At 45.5% G+C, this 14,150-nt stretch overlaps 1 protein-coding gene across 7 annotated transcripts in view; it reads left to right on the top strand.

Annotated features, from left to right (window-relative positions):
* The window catches only part of LOC106600985 (voltage-dependent L-type calcium channel subunit beta-1), a 36,536-nt gene that overhangs the window by 12,947 nt on the left and 9,439 nt on the right, over positions 1 to 14,150 (top strand). For 3 of the 7 annotated variants that reach the window (XM_014192802.2, XM_014192801.2, XM_014192805.2), the window contains 5 exons: positions 8,177 to 8,296; positions 8,661 to 8,783; positions 9,077 to 9,213; positions 9,712 to 9,779; positions 12,495 to 12,655. In XM_014192802.2, coding sequence (XP_014048277.1) covers positions 8,177 to 8,296; positions 8,661 to 8,783; positions 9,077 to 9,213; positions 9,712 to 9,779; positions 12,495 to 12,655 — 609 coding nt within the window. Of the gene's footprint in view, positions 1 to 2,100; positions 2,295 to 8,176; positions 8,297 to 8,660; positions 8,784 to 9,076; positions 9,214 to 9,711; positions 9,780 to 12,494; positions 12,656 to 13,229; positions 13,259 to 14,150 lie in introns of those variants that run through there. The other 4 variants (XM_014192807.2, XM_014192803.2, XM_014192808.2 and 1 more) reach the window with 3 other exon arrangements.

The following is a 14,150-nucleotide window of genomic DNA, read 5'->3' as shown; positions in this document are numbered from 1 at the left end:
TAGCTCTTCCTACTAGCTCTGCCTACTAGCGCTGCCTACTAGCTCTGCCCAGCAGCCCTGCTTACTAGCTCTGCCCAGCAGCCCTGCTTACTAGCTCTGCTCAACTCTTCCCAGCTCTTCCTACTAGCTCTGCCCTGCCCTGCCTACTAGCTCTGCCCAGCCCTGCCTACAAGCTCTGCCCAGCCCTGCCTACAAGCTCTGCCCAGCCCTGCCTACAAGCTCTGCCCAGCCCTGCCTACAAGCTCTGCCTAGCTCCCCTGGACCAAACTCCAGAGGACATACAGTTACATAATTCCAACCTGACAGCAGTGCAGCTTGATTATTCATCTTTGGTCCATTGTTATCTGATCAATTCATGTGTTTGCTGCACCTTTGGATTTTGGGGTACAGTAACCTTACTGAGTTTTCAACGAAAGCATTTCTTACTGTAAAATGTATTTTAATGGATAAGGAGATATGTGTGAATATTTGCCAAGAAAATATAGTTTGTGAAACCTTCTGCCATGGCTCAGCTTTGAAGTGATTACCGATATCCTCGTCCTCCTTCTCTCCTCCACCGCAACTCTACCTCTTCCTCCTCCTCCCCTCCTCTGGGGTGGCAGGTAGCCTAGCGGCTAGAGTGTTGGGACAGTAACCGAAAGGTTGCTTGTTAGAATCCCTGAGCCGGCAAGGTGGGAAAAAATCTGCCATTCTTCCCTTGAACAAGGTAGTAAACCCCCACAACAACTCCTCCTCGGGCACCAATGATGTGGACATCGATTAAGGCAGCCCCCCCCCCCCCCCCACACACACACACACACCTCTGATTCAGAGGGGTTGGGTTAAATGCGGAAGACTCATATTGGTTGAATACATTCAGTTGTGCAACTGACTAGGTATCCCCTTTCTCTTTCCTCCTCCTCCTTGCAGACTTTGCTTCTTTCTTCAATAAGAAGCAAAGTCTGCCATGACGTCTCGCTCAATGCTCAGTGGTATTCACGTGCTTTGAAATGTGTATGTCTGTGAAACCTTAGAAGGCTTAGATTACATGCAACATTTCTGTTATGTCTAAATGTTACCCACCCATACAAGTCAGATGCTACTAAAATATTCTATGAATCTTGTCAATGTATTTGGTGCCATATGTATTTCTGACAAGTTCTAGGGAGAACATATACGAATCTTGTCAAATTCCGGTAGATCTTTTCCATACGGGTATGGAGTGACATTATCAGAGATGTGCGTATTATGAAACATTCTGTCTTATTGATTTGGGTGTGACCCAGTCATTGTTATATAAGTCTATGGGCCCAGCTCTATAGGCAAAGCCTTGAAGCAGGATGTTTATCAAATACAAGCTCAGCTGTAGCCATTAGTCACCAGTTGAGTGTGTTTCTGAGAGCATGTTAATCTAGCCATTTCTTCTGCCTTCACCACTTCCAAAAGTGAGCGGTGCCATTCTGATGGTGTCTCTCATCCTCTTATGTTTATCTCTCTCTCTCTCTCTCTCTCTCTCTGAACTAAGCAACTGGGCTGGTTACTATGACACTACTGGGATCTCTGGCCTGGCCAATGGGAGAGCAGCTATGGGATCAGGTGGTCTTTAGCTATCTTCAACAGGAGCTGTGAAGTGAAGCAAGCAACTAAATTAGTGACAGAATCCATTGACAAAGAGAGAGGGAGTGGAAGAGAGGGAAGGACCGTATGCAGTAAAGGAGCATGTAGCGAGGCGATGGGAGAGGGAGAAAAAGAGAAAGGTGGAGGAGAGAGAGGACAGTAGGAGAGAAAGACTAAGAGTAGTTAGAGGTATCCATACTGCCTGTTGATCGGTACGTCACCCTGGTCTCTGCCTCACACTCCCCTCCCCCTCCAGACTTTATTTGTTTAGTAAAGGATTGATTGATGAAGTCCCTAATTGTGTCTCCCTCTCTTTTTCTCTCCATCGATTTCACACCCGTCTTTCTGTCTTTTTCTATTCTGCGGGTTTGTTATGTGGCGTGACCAGGTTGAGTGAGTGAGTCACGCATACTGTAAACACACGCGCACACACACACACACACACACGCAGACTCACTCATCCCTCTTGCTCCCTCTCTGCTGCTTTCACTGCATCACAGACCTGTTGCAGCAGTCAGCGAGTTGCTGTTCTGTGAGAGTTATTCTGAGGAGGCAGTAAGCTATTCTCTCCTCTTTATTCTCTCTCGTAGACAGACACAGTCCTCTTGATTTCTCATCTAGCTGAATTAACCTTTCTATGATATTCAGCTCTCCATGTTGGGATGCACCTGTATGGGTTAGAGGATGACTCAGAGCCGGTAAGTGGCAACGGCTATTATCACCATTATTAAACACTGCATGTCTGTATCGGGGAGATGGGCAAGGGTGTGTGTGTTTGTGTTAATGAAACAGGAAGTAGGGATAGTCGGGTGGCTCCCCTGGAAGTGTCTAATCGTTGCCTTGGTTACCCGGGCGTGGCATTGCTAAGCCACCGCGGATTTTGATGCGACAGGTGGCGGCACTAGAATCGACGTTCTGTTTGTTATTAATTCAAACCGTATAAAGTGACACAGTAAATATCAAAGTACCTAGCTCTCACTCGCATACAGTATTCCTGTTTGTCAGCGGCAGGTTGCCCTAGTGTACATTTAGCCCTTCTAGTCCTGTCTGGTCTCTATTGCTCTGGAGCAGAGATGGGGGCTGAAGCCGCGGAAACTTCACCGCCGACCCTTGACCCTGTTTACCTTCTGGGGCGTTCTGGGACTCAACCCTTCTTTTCATTTCTTCTTGTCTTTCACACGGATCTATGCGTAGCATCAGTACCTGTAGTTGCTGTTATAACAGGCAGAGACCAATAGGGAGTCCGAGTTTTCTGATTTTGTGATGGCACGTACTTCTGTGCTAATTACCAAATACCTACGTGTTTGAACTCCCCACTTTCTCATCGGGGAATTATTTCAAGTCATTACATATGGTGGATGTCAATTCTCACCACATTCTCACCTCTATTTTAAAGCCCCACACCTAATGACTCATTCTGCCTCGCACATTCAGCTGTCCGCATTCTTGTCTGCACCTCCCACGGGTGTATGCAGCAAGCGAGAGAGAGAGTCTGACACCTGGAAAAACAGAACAAGTGAGATAGTTACATAAAGAGAGCACTCAAACATTTGACAAGTGAGCGAGGCTGTACTCCCAGATCTGGGCTGTAGTGTACAGTATACCAGGCAGGGAACGCTCTGCCTGGCCTCCCTCAAGAGGAGGCCAGGCCAGCGTTTTTATTGTGTGGTATGGGTGGATTAGGGTCAGCCAGAGAGGCTCAGGTTACCAAGCATCACTGGTGGTGAAAGTGGACGAAACCATAGCCACTTCATGAGTAATTTATCAGTGCTAATATTAAATCCGGGCCTTAGGCCTTTTTATCTCTCGTTTCTATCTCTCTCTCTAGCTCTCCCTCTCTCTCTGACACGACCACACTCAAACACATCAAAGCGCCTGATCAGATGTTATTCAGGTTTGCATATGTGTTTTGATGCATCCACTTCACACTCATATCACACCAGCCAAGTGTTATGTGCCAGACAGCAATGTGTGTATTTGATGAGTAGGCTTGAATGCAGGCAGCCAGGCAGGCAGGCAGGCAGCCAGGCAGGCAGGCAGCCAGGCAGGCAGGCAGCCAGGCAGGCAGGTTCCCTTTGTGCCTCCAGGTTATTAATAAAGGGTGAAACAAAAGAAATGCCACAGAGAGGTTGACCTGATGACAATTAGAGGTGATTGTTTGGGATATTTGCCTTGAGCCATTCAAAATGAGGTAGGCACCAGGCAGTAGTACAGAACACGCTACAGTACATATTATGGTCTGAACAGAGATGGACAGAACACGCTACAGTACATATTATGGTCTTAACAGAGATGGACAGAACACGCTACAGTACATATTATGGTCTGAACAGAGATGGACAGAACACACTACAGTACATCATATTATGGTCTGAACAGAGATGGACAGAACACACTACAGTACATATTATGGTCTAAACAGAGATGGACAGAACACACTACAGTACATATTATGGTCTAAACAGAGATGGACAGAACACACTACAGTACATATTATGGTCTGAACAGAGATGGACAGAACACACTACAGTACATATTATTGTCTGAACAGAGATGGACAGAACACACTACAGTACATATGATGGTCTGAACAGAGGTGGACAGAACACACTACAGTACATATGATGGTCTGAACAGAGATGGACAGAACACACTACAGTACATATTATGGTCTGAACAGAGATGGACAGAACACACTACAGTACATATTATGGTCTGAACAGAGATGGACAGAACACACTACAGTACATATTATGGTCTAAACAGAGATGGACAGAACACACCACAGTACATATTATGGTCTAAACAGAGATGGACAGAACACACTACAGTACATATTATGGTCTGAACAGAGATGGACAGAACACACTACAGTACATATTATGGTCTAAACAGAGATGGACAGAACACACTACAGTACATATGATGGTCTAAATAGAGATGGAGCAAAGCATAGGGAGATGGGAAAAGACAGGCAGTGGAAAATAACATGTTGAAAGAAGAGACAGAGGGACAGAGTGAAGGAGAGATAAAGCAGAGGGAGAGAGAGAGATCCCAGGGGAGGAAAAAACGGATTATCACGTTGGGCACAAGGCCTTGATTGTGTTATACCACATAGAGATGAAACGCTATGACATTTTCATATCACGATTATAGTGACCAAAATGATCACAGTTATCAGTATGATCGCGGTATTGTTCAAATGTGCTGGAAATGTTCAAAAAGTACTGATACACTGAAATCATTTCACCAAGTTTTATATTGAAAAACCAACAAACAACAAATGAAATTAGCAGCACAATGCACTTTTTGTGTGCATAAACATGAAAGTAATAACATTAACATTAAAGATGGCACCATGTGGCCATGAGAGGTAAACGTTTCCCTAGTGCAGGTTTAAATGAACACAACCTTAAGTAAGCTAATCAAATAAACAAACAACAAATAACATTAGCAGCACTCACTTTGTAGTGAGGCACGGCAACCTCCATCAGCCTCAGAAAGCCAGGCCTCTCAACAATATGAAATGGCATCATGTCCTTTGCAATGTAATATGAAAGGCCTGCAGTGAGGTCTTGAGCATTTTTTTGATGTGGGTGCATAAGCAGCCTGCCTTTTAAATGCTTGCTCGAGTGTCTGTGTCACAACTGTAGATGAGGGACCAGTAGCATCACTGGGTTTGCCTGCTGCACGCCTGTAAACAAGGGAATAGCAAATGTATTTATTATTATTATTGGTGTTACGTTATAATTATTAGAATTATAATTATTCACTTACACACACAGTCAATCTTCTGTGTTGCATTTGAGTGTATGCAATGACCCCATGCACTATTGACATAAATACAAATTAATCTTAAGAAGACAGTGATAGTAATTGCAATGAGCCCAACAATTGACATACATACAGGAGTCTTGTATAGGAGTCTATAGTGTTTCTGCTGTTGGAACACTTTTACAACCAAGTCGACGTCTGCCGGATTTTTAAATTAACAAAATATGTTGATTGGGTGACTAAACTAAACTCAGCAAAAAAATAAACGTCCTCTCACTGTCAACTGCGTTTATTTTCAGCAAACTTAACATGTGTAAATATTTGTATGAACATAACAAGATTCAACAACTGAGACATAAACTGAACAAGTTCCACAAACACTTGACTAACAGAAATTGAATAATGTGTCCCTGAACAAAGGGGGGGTCAAAATCAAAAGTAACAGTCAGTATCTGGTGTGGCCACCAGCTGCATTAAGTACTGCAGTGCATCTCCTCCTCATGGACTGCACCAGAGTTGCCAGTTCTTGCTGTGAGATGTTATCCCACTCTTCCACCAAGGCACCTGCAAGTTCCTGGACATTTCTGGGGGAAATGGCCCTAGCCCTCACCCTCCGATCCAACAGGTCCCAGACGTGCTCAATGGGATTGAGATCCGGGCTCTTCGCTGGCCATGGCAGAAGACTGACATTCTGTCTTGCAGGAAATCACGCACAGAACGAGCAGTATGGCTGGTGGCATTGCCATGCTGAAGGGTCATGTCAGGATGAGCCTGCAGGAAGGGTACCACATGAGGGAGGAGGATGTCTTCCCAGTAACGCACAGCGTTGAGATTGCCTGCAATGACAACAAGCTCAGTCCAATGATGCTGTGACACACCGCACCAGACCATGACGGACCCTCCACCTCTAAATCGATCCCGCTCCTGAGTACAGACCTCGGTGTAACACTCATTCCTTTGACGATAAACGCCAATCCGACCATCACCCATGATGAGACAAAACCGCGACTCGTCAGTGAAGAGCACTTTTTTCCAGTCCTGTCTGGTCCAGCGACGGTGGGTTTGTGCCCATAGGCGACGTTGTTGCCGGTGATGTCTGGTGAGGACCTGCCTTACAACAGGCCTACAAGCCCTCAGTCCAGCCTCTCTCAGCCTATTGAGGACAGTCTGAGCACTGATGGAGGGATTGTGCGTTCCTAGTGTAACTCGGCAGTTGTTGTTGCCATCCTGTACCTGTCCCGCAGGTGTGATGTTCGGCTGTACCGATCCTGTGCAGGTGTTGTTACACGTAGTCTGCCACTGCGAGGACGATCAGCTGTCTGTCCTGTCTCCCTGTAGCGCTGTCTTAGACATCTTACAGTACGGACATTGCAATTTATTGCCCTGGCCACATCTGCGGTCCTCATGCCTCCTTGCAGCATGCCTAAGGCACATTCACGCAGGTGAGCAGGGACCCTGGGCATCTTTCTTTTGGTGTTTGTCAGAGTCAGTAGAAAGGCCTCTTTAGTGTCCTAAGTTTTCATAACTGTGACCTTAATTGCCTACCATCTGTAAGCTGTTAATGTCTTAACAACCGTTCCACAGGTGCATGTTCATTAATTGTTTATGGTTCATTGAACAAGCATGGGAAACAGTGTTTAAACCCTTTACAATGAAGATCTGTGAAGTTATTTGGATTTTTACGATTTGTCTTTGAAAGATAGGGTCCTGAAAAAGGAACGTTTCTTTTTTTGCTGAGTTTACATAGCGTGTTATCGTGTGCAATGGGCGAATAGTCTGCAGACACACAGCGCATGCAGCAGAACAACGTGTCGTGTTTTTACAATAGTAGGTAACACTGAAAGCTTCAGTTTACATTATTGACAAGCTATTAGCAAGTTAGACAGACAAACCATGACATTTTTCCCCATTCCGAAGTCCCCACATCATGCATTGAGCTAAAAGTTAATTTACCTTGCATTCGCTATAAAGTAGTGGGTGATGGTCACGAAGATGACTCGAGATTTATAGTGTTGCCCCCTTTCGGAGAGTTTTTTGTTGTTGTTGCATATTCTGCAAACAGGGTGACCATCTTTGATTTAAGTTTCCCTCAGCACTCTTGTAAAACCCAAAATACGACCACACTTCAGATTTGGTCCTCTTAGAAGGCTGAAAAATCTCCCGAGCGCTGTCACTGCCTTCCGCCATGTTTTCACACAAAACAAAACCCACGCTGCACGCTGCGCCTGCATCAGACGGTTGCTGACTTTGGTTGATGCTGGACAGTATTTACCTTGAGTTTTTCAAACCGTGGTAAAACACGGTTTTAATGATAATAAAAATTTGAAATAGTAATACTAATCGTCAGGAATTTTACCGTGGTTTGTCGTGAAACCGGTAACCGTTTCATCCCTAATTCCACACACACCTCTACAGTCCACTCATTTCTCTCCCCCATGTCTGTCTGTTGGTGCTTGTTATGGGGAGGTGTGTGTGTGTGTGTGTGTGTGTGTGGTTCCAGTAGTACTGTTGCTGTCTTTATTGTCCTTACTGGCACAGGGGTTTTATTCGAGGATGTGTGGTCATGCCATAGAATACACTTGTGTACACGCACACACACACACGCGCACGCACGCACTCTCGTACAAACATACAGCACACTAGAAAAAATGACCATGCCACTATCTATCTCCCACATTCTCCTTCTTTCCTTCTCTCTCTGCCCTCTTTCTTTCTCTCTCGCGCACATAAACACACACTCACTCACTCTCTCACTTCCTTACTGTGTGTGTGTGTGTGTGTGTGTGTGTGTGTGTGTGTGTTGCAGGGCTCTGCCGACTCCTACACCAGCCGGCCGTCGGACTCAGATGTGTCCCTGGAGGAGGACCCAGAGGCGCTGCGGAAGGAGGCAGACCTACAGGCCCTCGCCACCCTCGAGAAAGCCAAGGTCAGAGGTCACCATGGCCCTTCCCTGTGACCCTGTCCCTCTGTTATACAGTACCCCCATACAGCCATACAGAACAGCACAGTCTTTAACCATTCACCCTGACCCTAACTATACACCTGACTATTCTTGCTAACAGTGTCCCCTCAATGTTTTATGTACACGGTTAACACATATTATAACATGTATTTCTATTCAAGTAACATTCACTAACAGTCTTTGTGACATAATAGACACTGAGCGACATGACAAGTTGAGTAGTATCTCATCCTGTCTTGTCCGCTCTGTCGCCCTCATTTCATTCATTATTCTTATCCTCTATTCTCATTCTTTGTTCTGCCTTTTTCTTTTGCTCCCACCTCCCCAGACCAAACCAGTAGCCTTCGCTGTGCGGACGAATGTGGGCTACAACTCTGGGCCCAACGACGACGTCCCAGTGCAGGGCATGGCCATCTCCTTTGAAGCCAAAGACTTCCTACACATCAAAGAGGTACCAGAGCTGCGTAAACATCACTGGGCCTTCTTGTTTCTTATTGTTAGATTGTTTCTGAAGATGATTTAGTCCCCAGACCCTGGAGCTTTACGAAGACGGCGGGATATTGTTCAGTTATAATATGAACATCCGGTTCTATATATATGTCTGATTGATGTGTCGACAAGCAAGCTAAGATGGCGGCGGTTGTTGCCTTGGCAACAACAGCAGGGGCTCTGAGCGAGGGAGGAGAAGACTGGTGTGTGTATTATTGGGTGGTATTGAGGTGTCTGTCTGTGTGCTCTGTGCAGAAGTACAATAATGACTGGTGGATTGGGCGTCTGGTGAAGGAGGGCTGTGAGGTGGGGTTCATCCCCAGCCCAGTCAAACTGGAGAACACCCGGCTACTGCAGGAGCAGAAGATGAGACAGAACCGCCTCAGCTCCAGGTACTGGCTGCTGCCCACACCCATGTCCCCTGGCACGCATCACCCAGTCACTTTACGGCAACATAGATCACTTACCTATCGGCTCCGTCATATCAGAGCTGTTATCAAACAGGGTTGGGCTAAATTCGAATTGAAGGCAGTTAATTCAGAAAGTGATTTGAATTTGAAATAAGTAGCGTCTACTTTTCAGTTTAATGAGAAGTCATTGAAAATAAATGCCCTTTTTTCGATTATTGAATTTTCATTTTAGTTTACTTTCTAAATTGACTGCCTTCAATTTCGAATTGAGCCGACCTTGTTATCCAATTAGCTTCCACAATGCATGCAACATAATACAGTACAATGATCACCCAATCACCACTTCACAACAGTCACTACTTCACAATTAAAAATGGGAAAAGTTACATTTATTTTCAATTACAATTTTTTTTCAGTCCACCTCACTTTTCACCTACCGGTAACCATCCACTCATTGTTCTCTCCTCCTCCCTCTTACAGTAAATCTGGTGGCAGCTCCAGCCTGGACGTTGCCACGGGAACACGCAGGCCCACCCCTCCTGGCACAGGTAAGGTCAGGGGTGGGGGGGGGGGGTCATCATCACCTCTCGGCTGGCTAGAATGAGACACACACACTACAGCACTGTGTGTGTGACGATAGATATAGCCCTCTGTCGCGGCCTGTCGCTAATATTCCGTGTCGATTTGAATTGGATAGTTGGTGATCCATGATGAAACGGATATCTGCAGTGTGGAGTGGAGCGTCACAGTGGGGGTGCTGCTGATACTGGAGTGAGATAGACAGAGAGAAGGAGAGGCGTCCTAGCAGGTCATTAGTATGGCTAACAGGACCAGCCTGAAATAGAGCTGAGGATATAGTGCTCCTCTCATTAAATCTGATCACTACGCTTGGCCAGACCAGGGATGCATCCCAAAGGGCACCCTATCCCCTACATAGTGTACTAGTTTTGACCAAAGCCTTATTGGCCCTGGTCAAAGGTAATGCACTTTAAAGGGAATAGGGTCCGATTTGAGACGCAGCCCATACCTTATGTGTTAACACTGAGCAGCAACAGTATAGTTCAGTCATGCTGCTGGATCGACAGTACTGTTCACTGAGACGGAGGGAAATAAATAGAGACAGAATGAAAGATTGATGGTGTGGAATTACAGAAATATATACAGTACTGTTAAAAAGTTTGGGGTCACTTAGAAATGTCCTTGTTTTTGAAAGAAAAGCAAATTTTTGTCCACTAAAATAACATGAAATTGATCAGAAATACAGTGTAGACATTGTTAATGTTGTAAATGACTATTGTAGCTGGAAACATCAGATTTTTAAAAAATGGAATATCTACATAGGCGTACAGAGGCCCATTATCAGCAAACATCACTCCTGTGTTCCAATGGCACGTTGTGTTAGCTTATCCAAGTTTAAAACACCAGTCTCAACGTCAACAGTGAAGAGGCGACGTCGGGATGCTGGCCTTCTAGGCAGAGTTTCTCTGTCCAGTGTCTGTGTTCTTTTGCCCATCTTAATCTTTTCTTTTTATTGGCCAGTCTGAGATATGGCTTTTTCTTTGCAACTCTGCCTAGAAGGCCAGCATCCTGGAATCGCCTCTTCACTGTTGACGTTGAGACTGGTGTTTTGCGGGTACTATTTAATGAAGCTGCCAGTTGAGGACTTGTGAGGCGTCTGTTTCTCAAACTAGACACTCTAATGCACTTGTCCTCTTGCTCAGTTGTGCACTGGGGCCTCCCACTCCTCTTTCTATTCTGGTTAGAGCCAATTTGTGCTGTTCTGTGAAGGGAGTAGTACACAGTGTTGTACGAGATCTTCAGTTTCTTGGCAATTTCTCACATGGAAGAGCCTTTATTTCTCAGAACAAGAATAGACTGACGAGTTTCAGAATAAAGTTCTTTGTTTCTGTCCATTTTGAGCCTGTAATTGAAGCCACAAATGCTGATGCTCCAGAACCTCAACTAGTCTAAAGAAGGCCAGTTTTATGGCTTCTTTAATCAGTACAACAGTTTTCAGCTGTGCTAACATAATTGCAAAAGGATTTTCTAATGACCAATTAGCCTTTGGATAAACTTGGATTAGCTAACACAATGTGCCATTGCAACACAGGAGTGATGGTTGCTGATAATGGGCCTCTGTACGCCTATGTAGATATTCCATTAAAAATCAGCCGTTTCCAGCTACAATAGTCATTTACAACATTAACAATGTCTACACTGTATTTCTGATCAATTTCATGTTATTTTATTGGACAACAAATGAGCTTTCTTTCAAAAACAAGGACATTTCTAAGTGACCCCAAACTTTTGAATGGTAGTGTACATGTTTTTATGAGATAAGAACTGACTGGGAGTGAGTTCATTGAATAATTGAATTGAAGACAGACGGACTAGATCAGACGCGTAGATTGACTGTAACTGGCAATGTTTCTCCATTGATGGATTACCTAATAATAATGGATGTGTAGCATTAATACATAACACTTCTAGTATGGTTCTCTGTATCAACCATATTTGTTATACCTGAACTGATATACCAAACCCCTCTTCCTGCTTGGCTGTGCCAGCTTAAAACACTCCTACCCACATCCAAAACACAGAGCCCTCACCACCGTAACCAGTCCCAGCACACAGCAAACCCCTCTTCCTGCCTGGCTGTGCCGGCTTAAAACACCCCTACCCACACTCAAAACACAGAGCCCTCACCACTGTAACCAGTCCCAGCACACAGAAAACCCTCCTCAGGGCAGCTACACACCTTTTTCTGCCTCCACCTCCTAGCACCTCTTCTTCTCTGCTCGCTCTCTGCTCTTTCTCTCTCTTTCTCTCGTCTCCGCCACTTCTTCTTCAGCAGTGAATAGCTCTCTCTTTCACCTCCTTTCTCTCCACATCTCTCTCTTACTCACTGTTCTGTTTTGATCGCTGTTTTTCTGACCTGCTCACACACTGATTTCGTTGTGACCAAAAGCATTTATTATTTTTTTAGTCACCTATTGACTTTTTATTTCAGCACTGTTATTTCTGGTTCAGAACGCTGTCATTTCTCCCATTTCTAGATCTCAGATCGGAGTCTGTCCTACTCTCTGCTTTTGATTGCCTTGTCTTTTAGTGAGTGTCTTTCTTATCATGCCTTTCTTGTCCTCCTTTTTCTCTTTCCTCCTTGTTTCTTTTTCTTCCTCTTTCACTATTGCTCGATATTCTTTCTCTCTCTTTCTGTCATTCCCTGTCCTCTCTCTCTCTCTCTACCCCGCCCCACCCCTCAGCTCATGTGGACATGTCCACGATGGCTTTTGACCTTGACCCCCTGGACCTGGATGCTGAGGAGCCCCCTGAGCCCCAGGGTGACCCTCGCTCCCCCAAGGGCAGCGCAGGCAGCGTCACCTCCCCCCAGGGCCAAATCCACCGCCTGCCCTTCTTTAAGAAGGTAAAGCCCTCCAGGGGCCCCAGGCACTACGGCTGCTTCCCCTCCCCACCTCCCTTCAACCAAACCCCCCCTACCGCACGCAGCTATGGCCCAGTCCTAGGCTATAATAACCTCTGTCTGTCCCCACAAGCCCCTCCTACACCCCTCGTCTCTGACTTACTGACCTAAACTGACCCACCGTTCCCGCCGCTAGCTAGCGCCTGTCTGACTCCCTAATCCCCATTGGCCCCTCTGTCTCTGGTCACCATGGTAATGCCGAGTTATGTTTGCCTGTGCGTTTCTGCGCTGATTAACTGGGCGAGGGGTTGAGCTAAAGACGAACCTGCACATGTTCATACATTCACCGATGCAAAAGCAATGTATGACTATTCGTCGACGGTGCAACTCTAAACAATAAATGTCATTGTTGATCAGACTACAATGGGTGTGGTCTCCACTGTACTATTGAACAGCTCCACTCCCAATTCCCAACTAATCGTCACCTGTCAATAACAACACGTCCTCTGTCTTTTGTGCTTTTTTGTCCCTTTTGCTCTGTCTTCTCGCGGGGGTTGTGTGCGGAATGATACTGTAGGTGGTCCAGCTAAACAGAAACAGAAGTCGGTGAGTCAGTGCTGACCTTTAATTCACCTTTACCTTCTGTTCTGTCTCGTCCTCCTCCTCTTCCTCTCTGTTGTCTCTCCATGTTCCTCAGTCTGCTCTCATGTCAGCTTATGCTAGAGAGAGTGGGAGGTGACTGGATTTTAACATTTCCTAATTTTTGTCAAGTTTTTCACTTATTCCCCAAGAAGAAGATTTCCGTGTTGCAGTTGTCCCCAGGGATATTGTTTTCCAAGATGATCAATTAAGAAATTATGGAAAATTTGAAATTATAGGGAGGAACTGTAGGAAGGGAAATGTTAGTTCCACCCCCTAAATGCAAGCAGGGCTTCCATTTGTCTCTGTCGTCAAAGCTGATTGGGTAAACACGGGCTGTCAGTATGCAGTCAGAGCTGATTGGGTAAACACGGGCTGTCAGTGTGCAGGCGTGTCACGGCCCCTGTCACACACTGTTCTGGTGAACGTTAATGCTCCCTGATTTGTTTTCATTCCCATTCTGGACGGCTGCTTTGAGTGACAGCCAGTAGCCTATCATCAGCCCGCCTCGCTATCCCTCCCTATCTCAGAGCTGTCAACACAGCTTTGATCCCATAGATACAGGAGACTGTGGAGACAGAGGCACACTTTGTCCTCCAATAGCAAAAAACCCACTTTCTATAGATTACGTGAAAGTTCATGTTATTCAGAAAGAGAGAGATTAATGGTGATACACAGTACACTTCTCTCAGCACTGCCCCTCTAGAGATGAGCACCATTTGGAAAAGTTCTTAAGTGTATTTTTAGATGTAGTGAATCGTAATGAGGTGAACTGAGTCCGCTGCCTGGTTGTGGAGGTGTGGCTTTATGTAACGTAATGTAACTTAGTGGAGGAGAGCTCTTCAAGCCTCTACGCTAC

Source organism: Salmo salar, chromosome ssa03 (genome assembly GCF_905237065.1).
Source record: "Salmo salar chromosome ssa03, Ssal_v3.1, whole genome shotgun sequence".
Taxonomy (NCBI): Eukaryota; Metazoa; Chordata; class Actinopteri; order Salmoniformes; family Salmonidae; genus Salmo; species Salmo salar.
The sequence above is the reverse complement of the archived record's forward strand: the minus strand, read 5'-3'. Positions and strand labels throughout refer to the sequence as shown.